This window comes from Seriola aureovittata, chromosome 17 (assembly GCF_021018895.1).
Source record: "Seriola aureovittata isolate HTS-2021-v1 ecotype China chromosome 17, ASM2101889v1, whole genome shotgun sequence".
Taxonomy (NCBI): Eukaryota; Metazoa; Chordata; class Actinopteri; order Carangiformes; family Carangidae; genus Seriola; species Seriola aureovittata.
The window spans coordinates 5832219-5848115 of record NC_079380.1 but is presented as its reverse complement, the minus strand read 5'-3'; the positions used below and the strand labels follow the sequence as shown (position 1 = coordinate 5848115).

At 43.4% G+C, this 15897-nt stretch overlaps 1 protein-coding gene and 1 long non-coding RNA gene across 2 annotated transcripts in view; one reads left to right on the top strand and one right to left on the bottom strand.

Moving 5' to 3' along the window:
- The window catches only part of LOC130185655 (uncharacterized), a 61320-nt gene that overhangs the window by 3139 nt on the left and 42284 nt on the right, over nucleotides 1-15897 (bottom strand). The gene's annotated exons all lie outside the window — the stretch shown is intronic.
- rnd2 (Rho family GTPase 2) overlaps nucleotides 1-15897 on the top strand; it is a 29011-nt gene that overhangs the window by 8203 nt on the left and 4911 nt on the right. The window contains exon 3 of the mRNA XM_056402238.1: nucleotides 13880-13989. Within this exon, the coding sequence (XP_056258213.1) occupies nucleotides 13880-13989 (110 nt within the window). The remainder of the gene's footprint in view (nucleotides 1-13879; nucleotides 13990-15897) is intronic.

Sequence of the window (15897 nt, the reverse complement as noted above, 5' to 3'; positions counted from 1 at the left end):
GTCCGCTGCTGAACAGCACTGCGCACTGCAGATAGGCTGTATATGGCTTTTACTTAGTAAATGTGCCCATTGGAATAATCAAAGTGATAAGTTATTAGGGACTGAACGTTCGCCGGACAGAATTAAAAGAAGTCTTCTGGTACGTTGTGAGGAAAAAAGAGCACTTAAGGCTTTTGATGAGCTCGCTCTGACTCAGATTACAAGCCTTGTCTTAAGCTCTGCCATGCCGCGCTGCTAACAGGGAGAATTTAGCTTATAATGACTGACAGAGAATAAAAGGATAAAATGAAGATTTGAAATGTTTTGTTGGCAAGCATAAAAGGCGACAGAAATGAGAATACGCTAATATTAATGGCAGGGAGGCACAATACTGACATTGTTACCACTATCTGATTTTTTTTTTCTTCAATCTGGTTAACATTCATTCGATAGCCATCCGTCTATTTCGCGCCACTGTTAACTTTTTAAACTGATTGTAGCTGTGATTCATTCTTGAAAATATAATTTAAAATACAAAGACATCACATAGAACAAGTGAAACTAATTGGAATAAACAACATGAACTAAATCACAGAAGGCCAGAAACATACGACAACATTAAATGTGCACATTCAGAAGTGAGCATGTGTGTTAATCATAGTACATTCACATTATGCGTAACTTAACTTAAATCCAGGAGGTATATATACATGTATATACTGTAGATATATTTTTTGTCCAGCTTTCACTATTTTATGTAAATAAGTTCACTGTGTGACCCCTTACACATTGTCATTTGATACATTGTTATTAGAAAAATATTGATTGTAGCTGCTTAATTGACTTAAACTCACAGTATGTCACTTCTGCTGCTATGGGTCTCTAAATCAAAACAATAATGAAAGACGGCGTTTGGTGACCTCATGAAATAGCGTGGGATCATGGGAGTTGTTGTCTTCACCAACATTGCCGTAAGCTTTTTTACGGTTTGGATTCCTTCAACTATCAGTCGTTCAGGAGCTTTTTATCAGTAGCCGTATTATCTGCAGAGGTCTCCTCCTCTACACTACAAAGAGACCCAGTGTTTATAACTGGTAAAAACACAGAATAAACCAAACCCTGCAGGTGGGCTTGAAAAACAATAATAAAAAAAAAAAAATTGTCCAAAATTCACTATTTAACACAACCAGATGCTGTAGAAACAGAAAGAATCATCGGACTTTCAACTTTCCAGTGGTCCTTAAACTAACCATGCGTGACATAGACTTTTTGCAGAAAATATAACCAAATATTTGCCTGACTTTTCTCTCTGATAACTGAAGATCCAGACGTCTGATGACTAAAATCCTTCATCTGGTTAAAATATATAGGTGGGGCCAAGGTGTAAAAAGTGTATCTTAGAAATGTGGCTTAAAACTGGAGTCAATTTTGAGCTTCTGGCAGGTAACCAAAAAACCAACACATGAGCATAGGGGATATGACGTCAGAGAGACGGCCAAATGAAATGTACTGCTACCATGATTAAGAAAATCACAGATTTCGTTTGGTTTGAAAAGTGCTAGAAACATTTGCGATAATGTCAATACACAACTCAAAAACATATATAACATAGTTCCAGTAATATTTACACATTTTAATGTGGAAAAGTTACGTATATAACTTTAACTTGGGCTGCCCGTAGTTAAAATGCATTGTAGAGTGACAGAGAGCCTGATACAATAGAAAAATGTGCATATAATGCATGTGAGTGCATGTATACGTGTGTTGGCATGTGTGTGATGAATGGGGATTCCAACAGCTCTGACCCTTCGACCCCTCCTATTGTTTCTGAGATGATCAGAGGCGTAATGGGGGGCTGCTGAGGGGCGCTGGGGTGGGAGCCTCGACACAATGAGGCTGGAAAGCGCAGCAGCTGCCTTGACCAATAGGCAAAGAGACTGAGTGAGGGGTTGAAGTGGGTAAAGCACAGGAGGCTTTTAGAACATGTTATAAGAGCAGCAAGTGTTCACTTGATTGAAATCTGGGAACGGGGACAGAAGGAGAAGTGTACATCTGTACCTTTCCGACCCCCACCCACCCACCCACCACCCCACCCTCTGAGGCTTTGTGTTGTAAGTAAGGTTTGTCAGGGGCACCCTTGGGACCTGACCCAGCCCGGTCCTTGGGGAAGCAGCCAACTGTGTCACACTTTTAAACCACTGCAGCCCTCTTGTTACGTGCTACACTCTCATCTACATATACACATGGCAATATAAAACAGAGCTGTAAGGGGTTTAATGCAGCGCTTTTGTCTATTGTACGAGGAGATGGAGGGATCTGCTTTAATTGTTGAGCCCTTCTCTTCGCTGACCTGAAGTAACATGATCTATGACAGGATGCAAAGGAATCCATTGACACAGTGGGAAGTTATTGATCCTAAATGGAGTTACTTCCAGGGAAAATGGACTTGACAGCCTGAACTGAGAAGCTTCTTATTTGAAATTCAATCTTTTTGATTTATAAAGAATAAATGCTCAGCGCCAACACCCAGCAGTTTGATACTGGCATATTTTCTGGTTGACTGCTTAGACAGCTCTGACCTGGACGTTTTACAGTGATGTTCTCTTTCATGCTACGAGTAAATTTAAAGTCACAAGCCAAAAGGTCTCATGTGACACCGTTTCTAATCGCACTTCCCCATCAAATTCCGAATCCAATTCAAAGTCCTTGTGATCAACTACAGAGCTGGTCAGGCTCCAGCTTGCATTAGAGATCCACTGCAGGTCTGTGTTACGCTTCTGATCAGGGTTTGCTGGTTGCTCCTAGAATGAGGTTTTAAAACTAAAGGAGACTTCACTTTTCAGGTTGTGAGCTCTTAAACTTTGGAGCTCTCTCCCATTGGATTTGAGCTCTGCAGACACCCTTAAAAACAGCGCAAGACCTACTTATTCAGGCTTCTATTTATTCTCCTTTTTTTATCCTTTATGTCTGTATATACAGTATGTGCTTTGTTTTACCTGCTCTGTGAAATTCCATATAAATACTTTTACTTCAAATTTTGTGCTTAATTTATATTACTTGTGCACAAATACTCATCGTCCAATGAGAAGGGGCAAAAATCATTTTCCCTTATAGGTATTCAATTAGAAGCAAATTTATTCTTCTTCATTCTAAATGAGTAAACACACAACTTTGAAAACAATGAATGTGGCGATCCGTCATTATACTTGATGCAGGTCTTTAATTCAATTTGAATTCACTTCGGGGACACAGTTTTCAGCCGGCCAGTAACAGTAATGTAATCATTACTACAAAAGAATCTATTGTGTTACTGGGAGCTGTAATATAATTACAGTAAAGCATTAAGTTACCCTGGCGCTGTTCATGTGTTTGGAAAATTGATTCTAAAAAGAGAAGAGACACAAATTCATCCACCCTGACTCTACACACGACATTTGTTCCTATTCAGCAGCAGCAGCAGTGAACGCCTCGGTCACCCAGGCGGACAGGAAACCCACCCAGGGAACTGTGGCTCTGTGTGTTTTCTCCCGGTCAGCTCCCTCTGCTGAGTTCAACAGAACCCGATGCGTTGCCAGCTTTGATCAGCCCACTTCAAACAGCCACACTGACTCGTTCTGCTGCTCCCAAAGCTACAGCGCTCGGTCCCTCTGGCCCCCCACCTCCACGGTGGAGAAAAGAAAAAAGCAGCATCCGTCTGCAGCCCGTCTGAGCGAAAGGGGATACAGAGAGAGAGGCCATCTTTCACCTCCATCTTTCACCCTCTCCCCCTCCCTCTCCTCCACCTGCAACTCACACACACACACACACACACACACACACACACACACACTCGACAGATCTCATCATTTATGGATGACTTTATTTATAAACAAGATCTTGTGTGCTCCCTTTCTCGCTGCTGCTGCTTTTGTGGAAGTGAAATTGCACTTGAAGTAGTGCCATGTCTCCCTGGTGGCTCCCTGGGGGGGTAGATACTGTAGCATCATGATAGGGATGTGTTTGGATGGTTATACACTGGAGGACGTGGAATTGTAGGAGGAGAAGCTGTCCTTTTTCAAATCCGTTTTTCTTTCATATGCCTGTGTAGCTAGCGCATGTATATTCTCACTTCTCACTCACTTCTTTCATATCAGACAGACACGGTGGACAGAGGAGCTGCAGTCAGTGCTATTACAAGTTTTAATAAAAATCTTCGAGCGGGGGTACAAGTTTCGAAAGGAGATAGAATGAGAATGAAAGATGTGCAGGAGTGGAAACGATGTGATCTGTGCTGTTTTACATGTGAAAAGGAATATAAAGAGATAAAAAAAAATGTGAATTGTGCATGTGAGGTGATGGGAGTCTGAGGGCTGGGAGATTTTCAGAGCAGAATTCATTGTGGCATGGCAATCACCACTAGTTGGTCAAAGAATCAGAGTGGGTGTGTTTAACGTCGGCAGTAAACCTCAAACTGTTTGGCGAGGTCTCAGAGACGGTGCTGTGAAACAACTGAAATACTCAAAGCAGCTTGAGTTTTTTTTTATTTTTTTAATCCTTGCCAGATGGAGGCGCTGTTAACAAGCTGCTGGCTCAGAGAAACAACCACCACTACAGTTTTAGCCAAACGGTTTTCACACCATCTGTTAAAGAGTTTGCCTAATTAAGAGCTGATTAAAGCAACTATGCATATGATTACTTATTTTGGTGCCGCCTGGTGGTAGCTTCAGGAGTGACATGGCGGCAGACAGCAACGTGTGCACCTAGGTTGAATCCGGTGTGTGCTTGCTTGTATTTGCTTGCCCAGCGCAGCACTTTGTTGGATGATACTGGATTGCGATCTGAAGTTGAGTAGCCAAGTACAAGTATTTTTTGTTGGGTGACGCTGCAGTTTTTCACCTGAGCCCTTCGCATTGGCGCAGTGGCCTCATTGAAATAAATTGCATTTTGTCACGCAGTGCTAATGTCCTTATGCCTTATCAGAATAGTTTGGAAGATGCGACAATCATATAAAAGTCTACGCATAACCCTGAAGTTTAGGTATATGGTTATCTAGGTACACTGTGCACACGCAAGCCAAATATGATGCTTTACTTTGGTCAGAAAAAAAACTAACATTTTGAATGTGCGATCTGGACGTCCCTTTAAAAAGGAGCGGCTCCTCCGTGCACAGGGCCGGACAGGTGGGGTCCTGAAGGCCTTTGTCTAAGCTTATCAACACATCAGCTTTTGAGGAGTGAAACTGGATATTCCAACTAGACTCCTTTTCTCTTTAAAAAAAAAAAAAAAAACTCTTCCCCCTGTGAGATCCCTCAGTTTTTACATGTTCATGTTGAGCAACCAGACAAAAACAAATAAATCAAAAAGACTTGCAGTCTGTGTTGGAGATATCGGAAGCAGCTGGGATCCTACGCTGATTGGTTTGAGCGGTGAAAGAGGTTGTGCAAAGAACAAATAATCCTCAAGTCAGCATCTGGTGTTCTTTAACTAGCTCTAGTGTGTGTGTGTGTGTGTGTGTGTGTGTGTGTGTGTGTGTGTGTGTGTGTGTGTGTGTGTGTGTGTGATCTTTAACTGTGTTATTTGGTGGATCTTGACCAAACAGGCTGCTGCTGCTTTGAGGAGACCCAACGGTTCTGGTGTGACAGGCGCAGAGCTTGAGGAAACACAGAAACAGATAAAAACAAGTTGTGCATGTCCTCCCTGTACGCAGGCAGCAGTCGTTCACAGCTTCTCGACTTCCTCGCACAAACAAACGCCGGGCGGTGTTTGTACTATAACATCTAAACACATGAACATGTCCATGGAATGGACTGTTAGGTTTGCCACTAACTGTAGACGGCCACAGCAAATCCGAGGTCATTTCTTAAACAAGGGGAAAATGAGAGCAGAGACTTGATAATTGGTGAGACAGAGAAGATATAGATTGACAGAGGAAGTGCGTGACAAAAGGAGCATAGTGAGCTTTAAAAGCAAAAGCGCAGCATGAACCAGAGCCTTAGACATACAGAGAGATCAAACAACAGGAGATGGAATGCATAGCTATTTCTCTGCTGGAATGAGAGTGAGTGTGTCAGTATGTGTGATTATGAAAGAGAGGCTGGGGGTGAGGAGGAACTGAAAGCGGACACACTGCTCCATCTCCATCCCCCTGGGGTGTAGCAGGAGACAGACAGTAATGCTGGTTCTGTCCCCTGCCTGTGCTGTCAGTGCCATGGCCCCCCCCCCCCGCATTTCAACCTGCGATCGGACGACAGACGCAGGATTTAACTCTTTGGCAGTGGGGCTCAGGGCAGATCCTTGGAATTGTGCTCGACGCCCTTCAAAGGCTGTACTTCCTTCCAGAGGGAAAGTGCAGGGGCTTTGATCAATATCCCTTGTGTGAAAGCTGCAGACATGGAAGGTTAATGGCCATTTAACCCAGTGTCACCTCCACTGTCCCGGCTGCGTGCTAATGCCTTTGAAAACTTGACACAACCATCTCTATTACAGATCAACAGCTTTATCTGTGTGTGTGTGTGTGTGTGTGTGTGTGTGTGTGTGTGTGTGTGTGGATGGTATATACACTTGTATAACCTATATGTCAGACTGAGCAACCAAAGGTATAAACCCCACTCTAGAGTGCAGGCCAGCTGAACCTGCTTCATTACAGGCTTTTTAATGGTTTGGATTGAGCTGATTTTTTTTTTTATCAGATTCGCTGCCTAAAGCTCCTTATATGAGGCTGTGGCATGTGTTGAGTGTAAATGGCATATATATATGGCATTTAATCTGGCCAACATGTGATGGTGTAATCTTAAAGTTTCAATTGCAACCATATGTCATTGGACCTTATGTAATTGATGTCCATTTTGGAAGACCAGGAGGAACCCTGGATATTGGACACATTTATTTTCTAGATTTCACTCAGAAGAAACCAAAAAATTATTAAAAATAGTCAATCTCAAAAATACTTATCGGTTCACCTTTTGAGGAAGATGGATGTGGAACTCTAAAAGCCTAGAGCGTCTTTGTGTTATCAAGTACTCTTATATTTCCCACTGTCTTTTTAGAAAAATGATACGGTCCCCTGTGGTGTTCCACATATCAGGATAAATATATTTGTGTTTGAGACACTCCAGACTGTTTGCTTGTGTTTACAATGATGCTGTAATAAATAGGAAATTGAGTGCCAGATCTAATAGACTTGCATGATTTTACCTCCCTATCTGGCCCACTATGACTAGCTAACAAGTTAGAGAGGTAGCTTCCAAAATTTAAAGTACTGCACCAGTGGTTTTTTTTTATTTTTTTTTACTGATTAAAGGGGCACTTCAATGATTTAGTAGTAGGACTTGCACAAAGCAGATTTAAAAAAGAATGATCAAAATTGAAGCAGCAGTGGCCAAGATATTCTGACTTTTAATCCCTGGTATGTGTCAAGCTTCAAAAACGTTGGATCCCACACTGAGCTGTGCAATCCATCACAGTGAGGCTCAAGTCTGCATTAATATTTGTCACATTATTATAATGAGGTATTGCAAATCAATCTGCAGTTACACTGCAATAGCAAGCAATGACAATGTAATACTGACCAAAATTAATTCATGCTTTATCTTCACTGTGATGGATTACACAACTCAAACAAGTTTCAAGAGTCTGCTAATTGGTTTTTCTTATCATGCGGAAATGAATGGAAACAAATGGCTGCTTCGAACGCAATGAAAAGTATTATTATTATCCAGTACTCTAAAACTGTAGAGCTTGCATTTGAAACACATGGTTTGGAGCAAAAACTTAAAACGCAATGATATGGTCCTTTTCAATGTGTAGGTCTTGATAACCAGCTGATAGGAGTTTTTTTTAAAGAGCCCCTCCGATGAAAATCAAGTTTTAACCTTGGTGACATGTCCAAGTTTTTTATATGTTTCCTCTAACACTAACTATCTGGATACGCTCTGCTCCTTCACCAGTCACTGAAACCTTGTCAGTGTAGAGAGCAAGAGTTAGCATTAGCACAACCGCTAACACTGTGTCAGCCACTGCCAGTTACAAGCTAACAACAACATAAAGAATTAACTATGCTAATCATTCTGACACATCTTCTTATTTCTTTTTTTTTTTTAAGTATATTTTTTGGGCTTTTTATGCCTTTATTTGATAGTATAGTGGAGAGAGACAGGAAACGGGGAGGCAGAGAGAGGGGGAATGACATGCAGCGAAAGGCCGTCCGATGCGGGATTCAAACCGGGGCCAACTGCAGCGAGGACTGTAGCCTCTACACATGGGGCGCCTGCTTAGACCACTACGCTACACGACGCCCCACGTCTTCTTATTTCAGCATAGCATGGTTGTATTCACAACAAACTCCTGAAAAAACTCCTGAGTCTGGGTCTGACTGAGGCTCAAACATGTGGCTGAGTCTCTCTGATGTTTCCTAATCATCTTGATAATCTCTGCTCTCTCACCCGTCAACCTAACACAAGCAGCGGTAGTGATGGGTGGGGCACCATGCCAGATTTCTCAATGAGGAAGTAACAGTAGATGTGATTCCAGCCCAAGTTTTCCTTTTTTTCCCCCTTTTTATGTGGGAAAATCATGTTAAACAAAATATTAATCATAGCAGAGGATTTTTACGTAGTTAAAACATGTCTTGAGTGGAACTTTAAAGTCCCCAATTGCGGTATATGTACAACTGTTAAGTTATAAAATTTCTGTTTTGGGAATCAGGTCAGTGGCTCCATGTGTTGTTGACAGTATTGGATTCTGGATGTGGGACTGTGAAAGAGAGTTTTTGTGCAGTTTTCACAAAGTAAAACACATTCCGTCTTGTACAGCAGAGTGGTGCACTGGGTCAAAGTTACTCCACCTCCCTCTCAAAGGGTGTCTTGGCAGCAGTCTCTGTTTATCTCTGTTTGAACAGAACCCTGATCGAGGAGAAGCCATAAAAGTTGACAACACAGGCCCGACCTTCAGCAATGAAAAGTCTGCTGAACCTCTTAAAAGATGGAGCACCGATCCCGCTCCTTTTCTCCTTTTAGACACCTCTAATCGTCAGTACACCGGAGTCATTAGCGTCCACGATCCCCTCGCTCTCCTGCTCTCTTCCTCCTTACTTCCTTTCAGGGCCTCACAATGAAGCCATTTGCATCCCTCCAGGTTGCTACGATACTCGGCCACGCCAACTTGAAATGTTTTGCCCTTGCTTTGAAGGTGGATTTCAACAGGAAAACAGCTGCAGGAGAAGAAAGAAAGACTCAGTGTATGTGGTGTTAAATGTGTTTCTAAGTTTGTGGCTAACTCAATCACGCTAACTGTTTACGTTTATTTGGTAATTTGGTGACATTTAAGAGGGTGTTTTTTTCCTTATACCCTGCCTTTGTTTGTGTGCATGAGTGTCTATATGGCCTAATGAGGCTGTTAGTTGCTATCGACCCCCTGCCATATGTGCATGCACAAGTCGGAGAGCCTCGAGGCAAAGACAATTCTTTCTCCCTCACTCATAATGGTTTGCTTTTTAGCTGCGTCTGCAATGAACATGCAACAAACAGAGAGAGAAAAAGAAAATTCCTGCTGCGATGGTACAGATTAGTGCACTGAAGTCTGGGAGGCTTTGTTAGATGCTGATGCACACTCAATTTCACAGGTTTCCTGAAGAATCTTCTCCGTCAGACTGCACCATTTGTGTTTTATTGTTCACTTTATTTCATTGTTTGTAAAAACGGAAACACAGACGAGGCTTTGAATGAGCGGATAGAGAGCTGTCATGTTTCAGACAGATAGTCCCTACGGGGGAGCTGATGTGTCAGGGGACGGGAGGCATAAATTAAGTCATACCACAAACCCTCAAGCCCTATTACTGTACATTAGCGCTCCACTAAGTTTCTGTCCGCCTCGACATCCGCTGGGATATTTCTGGCCTTTGAGGAAGCTCAACTGACGGCTGGCGAGGAGCGCTCTGCTCCCACCTCTGTCACCTCTGCTTGGCGTAGACTCCTGCATGGTGCTGCAGCACGGCTTAGTGCTAATTAGCCCCGTGGAAATAAAGGCAGAATTCTTCCCTTTTCACCATGAGAGATTGCCGGCGCTAAATCAGGCTAATGCTAATGCTCCGGGAGGTTTTGTGAGGGGTGTTTTATGCCTGTCCTTGGCACGGCGTGGCGGGGTCCCGCTCCTTGCCAGGCGTGATGGTTTTTAGTGGTTCCTGCCAGGCCATGCTCCCCTCCCTCACCCTCCTGCCCCATCCATCTCATCCTGCCTCTGTCTGAAATTCAATTGACCTTTTGTTCCACCTCACAGTGAATGGGCACAGGCTTGCTCGACCAGTAGCCAAGCCTGAGCTCTCATACCTCTTTATTTGATCTGTCCTGCCGAGTGCAGGGCTTTCATTACCTACCTAAACACCCCCCCTCCTCCACTCCTCCACAGATACATCCTCTTTTATCTCTAGTCGTGTCTCTTTGCCGGTAAGGGGGCGAGAGCATTTCAGGCATCGAGGTGATATATTTTACAGTCAGGAGAAAACTTTTCCCCTTCTTGTCCTCCTCCTCATGTTCTTGATTGTTATGGTGATTGGCTTTTATTTGTGCCTGCTTGCAGCACTTTCTCTCCTCTCTTTTCCCTCGTGGACTTTTTTTTCTCCTGACTTTGTAAAAGTGCTGAGGTAGCGTCCATGTCGCTCACGGCAGAGGAGATCTGCATTGCTGTGCTGTGACGAGGCCTGTTGTGACCTCGACCTGTCAATCATTATGATCTTTGGGATTGACAAATTGATCCCAACGGCCTCATTCAAGCCACTAATTACTTCTTAAATCAAACAAGCACCATTGTCTCAACTTTCCTTCATCCGACATCTCTTCCCCCTTCATCTGGATTCTGTGTTAATTCCCCGGTCGCTTCTCTCATCATCACATGCTTCTGCACCTTGCCCTCGCTCCAGCATCAAAGTCATTAAATCTTCTCTGTCCCCTTTACACCCCCACGTGCTCTGTTCTTCTTCAGCTCTAACCTCGGTACAGGTCTGCTGCACTGTGATACATACTAAAGACCAACTTCAGCAGCTACAGCACCTCATGTGTGACCACTACCAATCAGAGCTCGCTGTCGTACAGAGTGGGCTTTGCTGACTGTTGGATTTGGCATCCGTGCAAATGGGCCTTTTTGGGAGTGTGGGGGTGTGTGTGTGTGTGTGTGTGTGTGTGTGTGTGTGTGTGTGTGTGTGTGTGTGTGTGTGTGTGTGTGTGTGTGTGTGTGTGTGTGTGTGTGTGTGTGTGTGTGTGTGAGTGAGTGAGTGAGTGTTAGTCCTTCTTTCACACTAATACATCTTATTCCCTTTTTAAACCAAAAGTAGTGGGTATAAGCAGGTTTTTTGAACGCGGGTAAACTCGCTAATTAAAGCCGATTGACCCCTTTTTACTGCCAGTCGAGTTTGCCTTTCTTTTTGGACCTTACACACACAACTGCAAGTAGCGATGTCATCACATGCATTTACAGAGCACACACACAGACGCAGTGGAGAGAGAGTGAGCTGCTAGCTGCTGTGCAAACTGCTAAAACAGATCTGTCACGTCTCATCCCCGGGTTGATGCGCCTGTAAAAGTGTCTCAGCCTCCGTGTGAGACGCTTCGATCAGTGATCTTTTTTTTTAAAACTTATTTCAGGGCTGCAGCTCACTCTCAGAGGAAGGTGCAGCCGCTGTGTTTCTGGTTTAACAACACAATGCTGGACAGCTGACAGGTGTGTTTGTGATCTGAAAGACGTTACAGCAGGAAAAGGGGTGAACGTTACCAGGTTCACGTGGGTGTTGTGATTACATCAATGGCGATCAGAGCAGGGGCCAATAAACACCCGTGTCTACTGCAGAGTCGTTTGACCCGGGTGTGAATGAATGAACCCTTTTCCTTTGCCAAGAAAAGCCTGATGTTACCGGGTCTTAGCGGGTTTTTTGACTGTTGCGATCTAGTATCAATAAGATGAAGAAAGGACTATAAACATCCCTCTTTTGTATTACATTGAAATATAATTGTATTATATATATATTTAACAACAATATTGTCAAAAATATTTGTATCAAAGATTTTGCAAAACTACCTTTATGCTTTTGCAAAGTTTAAAGGTGCCACCATTATAGTTCTTGGCCACTAGAGATGCTAGAGAGTAACAGTTTGATCAGTGGGTTCCTGTATTATTTTTGAGTTCTACGTCCAGATGCACAAGGATGCGCATGCACCAAGCCCTCAGGGACACTGACAGGCGTTGCAGCAATTTTGCGCTGTTTGTTACAGGCGAAAATTGACGGTCATGTGATGCGCAAAGGCCCAGAAACACCTTTCCCCATAACCACTCATTACAGAAGGACCTGCTGCTCAGACAATGGAAAAAAAACAGTACGATCACAATTTGATGCAAGGGGACAATAGACCTAGACACAATTCTACTGATGCACGTTGGTATCAATGCCACAACAGCAGGATGACAGAAGAAGTCTGCAAGTTCATGCATATTTCAAAACTTTGGTATAAGAAATTGGTATAAGGTAGTGTAGGCATTCAGGATATTTGTTAGCCCTGGATGGTAAAGTGCATTTTGATGAGACACTGAATGTAAACAAGAGTGTTTCGCTCATGTGGAGGCACAAAAAGCATTAATCTTTAATACACAGCCTGTGATACGATGACAGGCGGCATGCAGCATTGTTCTGAGCGGATGGGGAGCAGGTCAACATAGGACAGCCTGCTGAATGCTAAAGGCTGTGGGCCGTGTGCAGCTATTGTCATAGTCTCATTCCATCATAAACAAAGAGAACATAGTGATGCTAAAACAGGCTGTACCACCATTGTGCAGACTCCACTTACCTTGCTAAACAAAAGGCACACAGAGCTTTAACGGGCCGACTGCCTGTTGTGTCAGGTCTGGTATGAAGCACAGTAAAAGAAACTACAAAGATTATCTGTAATTATTATAATCATTCTGTGTGATCTTAAGGGATTAAATGTAATATTGGATTTGTTTTATATAGGGGAGTCTGCAGCATCCGTCTAAAAAAATGTAACTCACAGATTTATGTACATATTTAGCAATTGCAAATGTAAAATGTGGTGATCTGTCACCAAACTTGTGAGTTTTCATGACACTAAATTTATGCAGTCAGGGTGCTGCTGCTATCAAAAGGAGTTCAGGTCCGTGCCGGCATCCCGGGGAGGCAGGAGGGAGGATGCCCTCAGCCAATGCCACATTTCCCAGAGAGCCCCAGATATTTTTACAAGCCTCCTAATGAGAGCTGCAAGAGAGCAGGAGCCGTGTAACCGAGCGGCTTGTGAAAGTACGGAGGCGCCACTCTGCCTTCAAATTTGATCAAGGTATAGGAATGAAAAGCAAGAGTGGGGGGAAAATTTTTTTTTAAAACAGGCAGCATTTGAAAGAGAGAAGGGAGGGGGATGAGTCGAGAGAATTAAGGGCTTCAACCTTTAGTTTGGCCTTTGTGCTGGCAGTCGCCGTCATTTCAGGTTGATTATGGATCGTGTGCACAGGTCCATCGGTCCTCAACCCACTATAATTCACTTCTGAGTGTGTGTGTGTGTGTGTACTTACTCTGAGTAACCCCTCGACATTCCTCATGAAGCACTGTGATAAAGGGAGGCCACAGCTGTGTGGAAGGCCAAAGATACTCAAATATGTGCACACAACTGACTCATTTGCATCTGCAGAGCACAAACAGGCGCATTCAAGCTGCAGCATGTTGAAGTGCATGTCACTGCTCCTGCATTAATGGGCCATCCATATATTAATGACCTTTCCATCACCTTCCAGTATGTGTCTACTTGACAGAAAGAGCCATATGTTTGAGATGAAGGATCTCAGGGGGTTAAATCAGGTTAAAAACAAGCACACTCAAGAATTTCTCAGAAGACTTCATGACCTTATGCCATATGTCATCGTGTGTCCACAGGTTCGTCTTATTACGACAATGTGAGGCCGCTGGCGTATCCCGATTCAGACGCTGTACTCATCTGTTTCGACATCAGCCGCCCAGAGACTTTGGACAGCGTCATAAAGAAGGTCAGTGTTTGTTTTTTTTAATTTCATCTCCTCTCTCAAGATTTTGGATCAGCATTTAATATCTGCTCTGACCCTGGAGAACCAACCGGAAAAAAGTCACTTTTTCCCGATCAGCATCTTGGATCCACACAGATATCTGTGCCAGCAGCTCACACTTTGATGGCTCAACAATAGAGCACAAAACAGCACAGAGGTTGGAGCCTCCTGTTCCTTTATCTCATCAAAATGTCCATGGATACTTGACCCACGTCCCTCTGAGGAATGGAAGGTCAGACTGAAGAATGAGGAGAGGCAGCTGGGTGGGTTTCGAGAGGAATATCACATATGCAAATTAGCCACACCAGCCAAATCAAAGAGCTGTTGCAGAGCCTCTTTGAAAAAAGTACTAGACATGATCTTTTCTGTAGGCATTTAACATTTTAAATTATGCAGAAGAGTTGGGTAGATGGTGGTGGCAGTTAACATCTGTAAGGTGGGCCTCTGGTCCAGATGTTGCGTTACTGGAATTGCAATTGAGTGGCAGCTCAATGTGGTCCTGGCTGGGCGAGGTTGTGGTCATGGTTGTGTTTTTACAGCCAGTGGCAGACTTTGTGCCGCACACTGTGAAATACCTATTGCAGAGACACCCAACTTAATTGGTTTTGTTTGCGTGCATGTGTGTCATGTAAAACAGGCCTGTGCCTTTTAGCGGTCTCTCATCTTGAAGCCATGTGTATGCGCTCGCCTTTGAACTGTGCGGGCCAAAGACAGTTCCCACGGCTGGCGTGTTGACGTGTTTAGTGGTCTGAGGGGAGCTGCTAAAATGCTCCTGCAGACTTTGTAGATCTAACCCGAGACACCTTTTTTTTTAACCCACAAATATCTCACAAGCCTCAGTGCACTCTGTCAACAGGGGGAAGCAGAGCTGCCGTCAAGCTTTTGGTTTTCCCATGAATCCCTCGGCAGGGGGTTGCCATGACCCCTGACCTGTAGCTGTCGCCTTGGTAGTCTTTGAAACCCAGGGCCACATGGAAAACCTGTTGCACAATCACAATCCCAAATTAGACTCTTGACCTCTAGAAACAAGCAGGTCACTGAGGTTTCTGGATGACAGCTGGGGGAGGAGCGAGGGTTAAACAATCAAAGCTTTTGATTGGATGTTATTGGCAGAATAGGGACGGGCCTGAAAGGTCAAAGGCCGTAATCATTGTGAGAGACGGATGGACAGACTGACATTCTGCACACGGCATGTGGAACATTTCAGGGCTGTCGGCTGCTGTGTGTCATGGGGAGGAGAGACTATGTTGGTTCATCTGAGTCTCAGAAGTGACATTTAATCTCAGGGTGATTCTAGAAGGAATACCGCTCAACCTTTTCTGTCCAGACCCTGAAATAGATTTGTTGACGGGGGCTGCGTGAGGAAAGTGTAACACACTGTAGGTCGTGCAGACACCTGAACCAAGCCTGTGTGAATAAAGTTGTCATATTTTCCTGTGATGTGTAATAAAAGTTTCATTGTATAGTGAAGAAGTGACAGTGCATAATGAAAAAATGAGATGTGTCTTTAATAACAATGCTTTCACTTAGAGCCAAAATTGATTGTCAACTCTTTTGATTCTCAGAAGCCAAACATTCCCTTGTTCTAGTTCATCAGTTGTGAGGATTTTTCTTTGTCTTGTGTGAAAAGAGATTCAATATATTTGGCTTCTGGAGTCAAAGTCAGACAAGATAGACATTGTGAAACATCACCTTGCACTGTAGAATTCAATGGATGTCAATGTTTTTAATAATAATAATAATAATAATAATAATAATAATGATAATAATGAAGAGTAAGATTAATCAATAATGACAATTTTTATCGCAAGCTCTACAGTAACTTACCATAGTTACCGGTTACCATTTCTTTTAATTAGTTTAAACATTAAC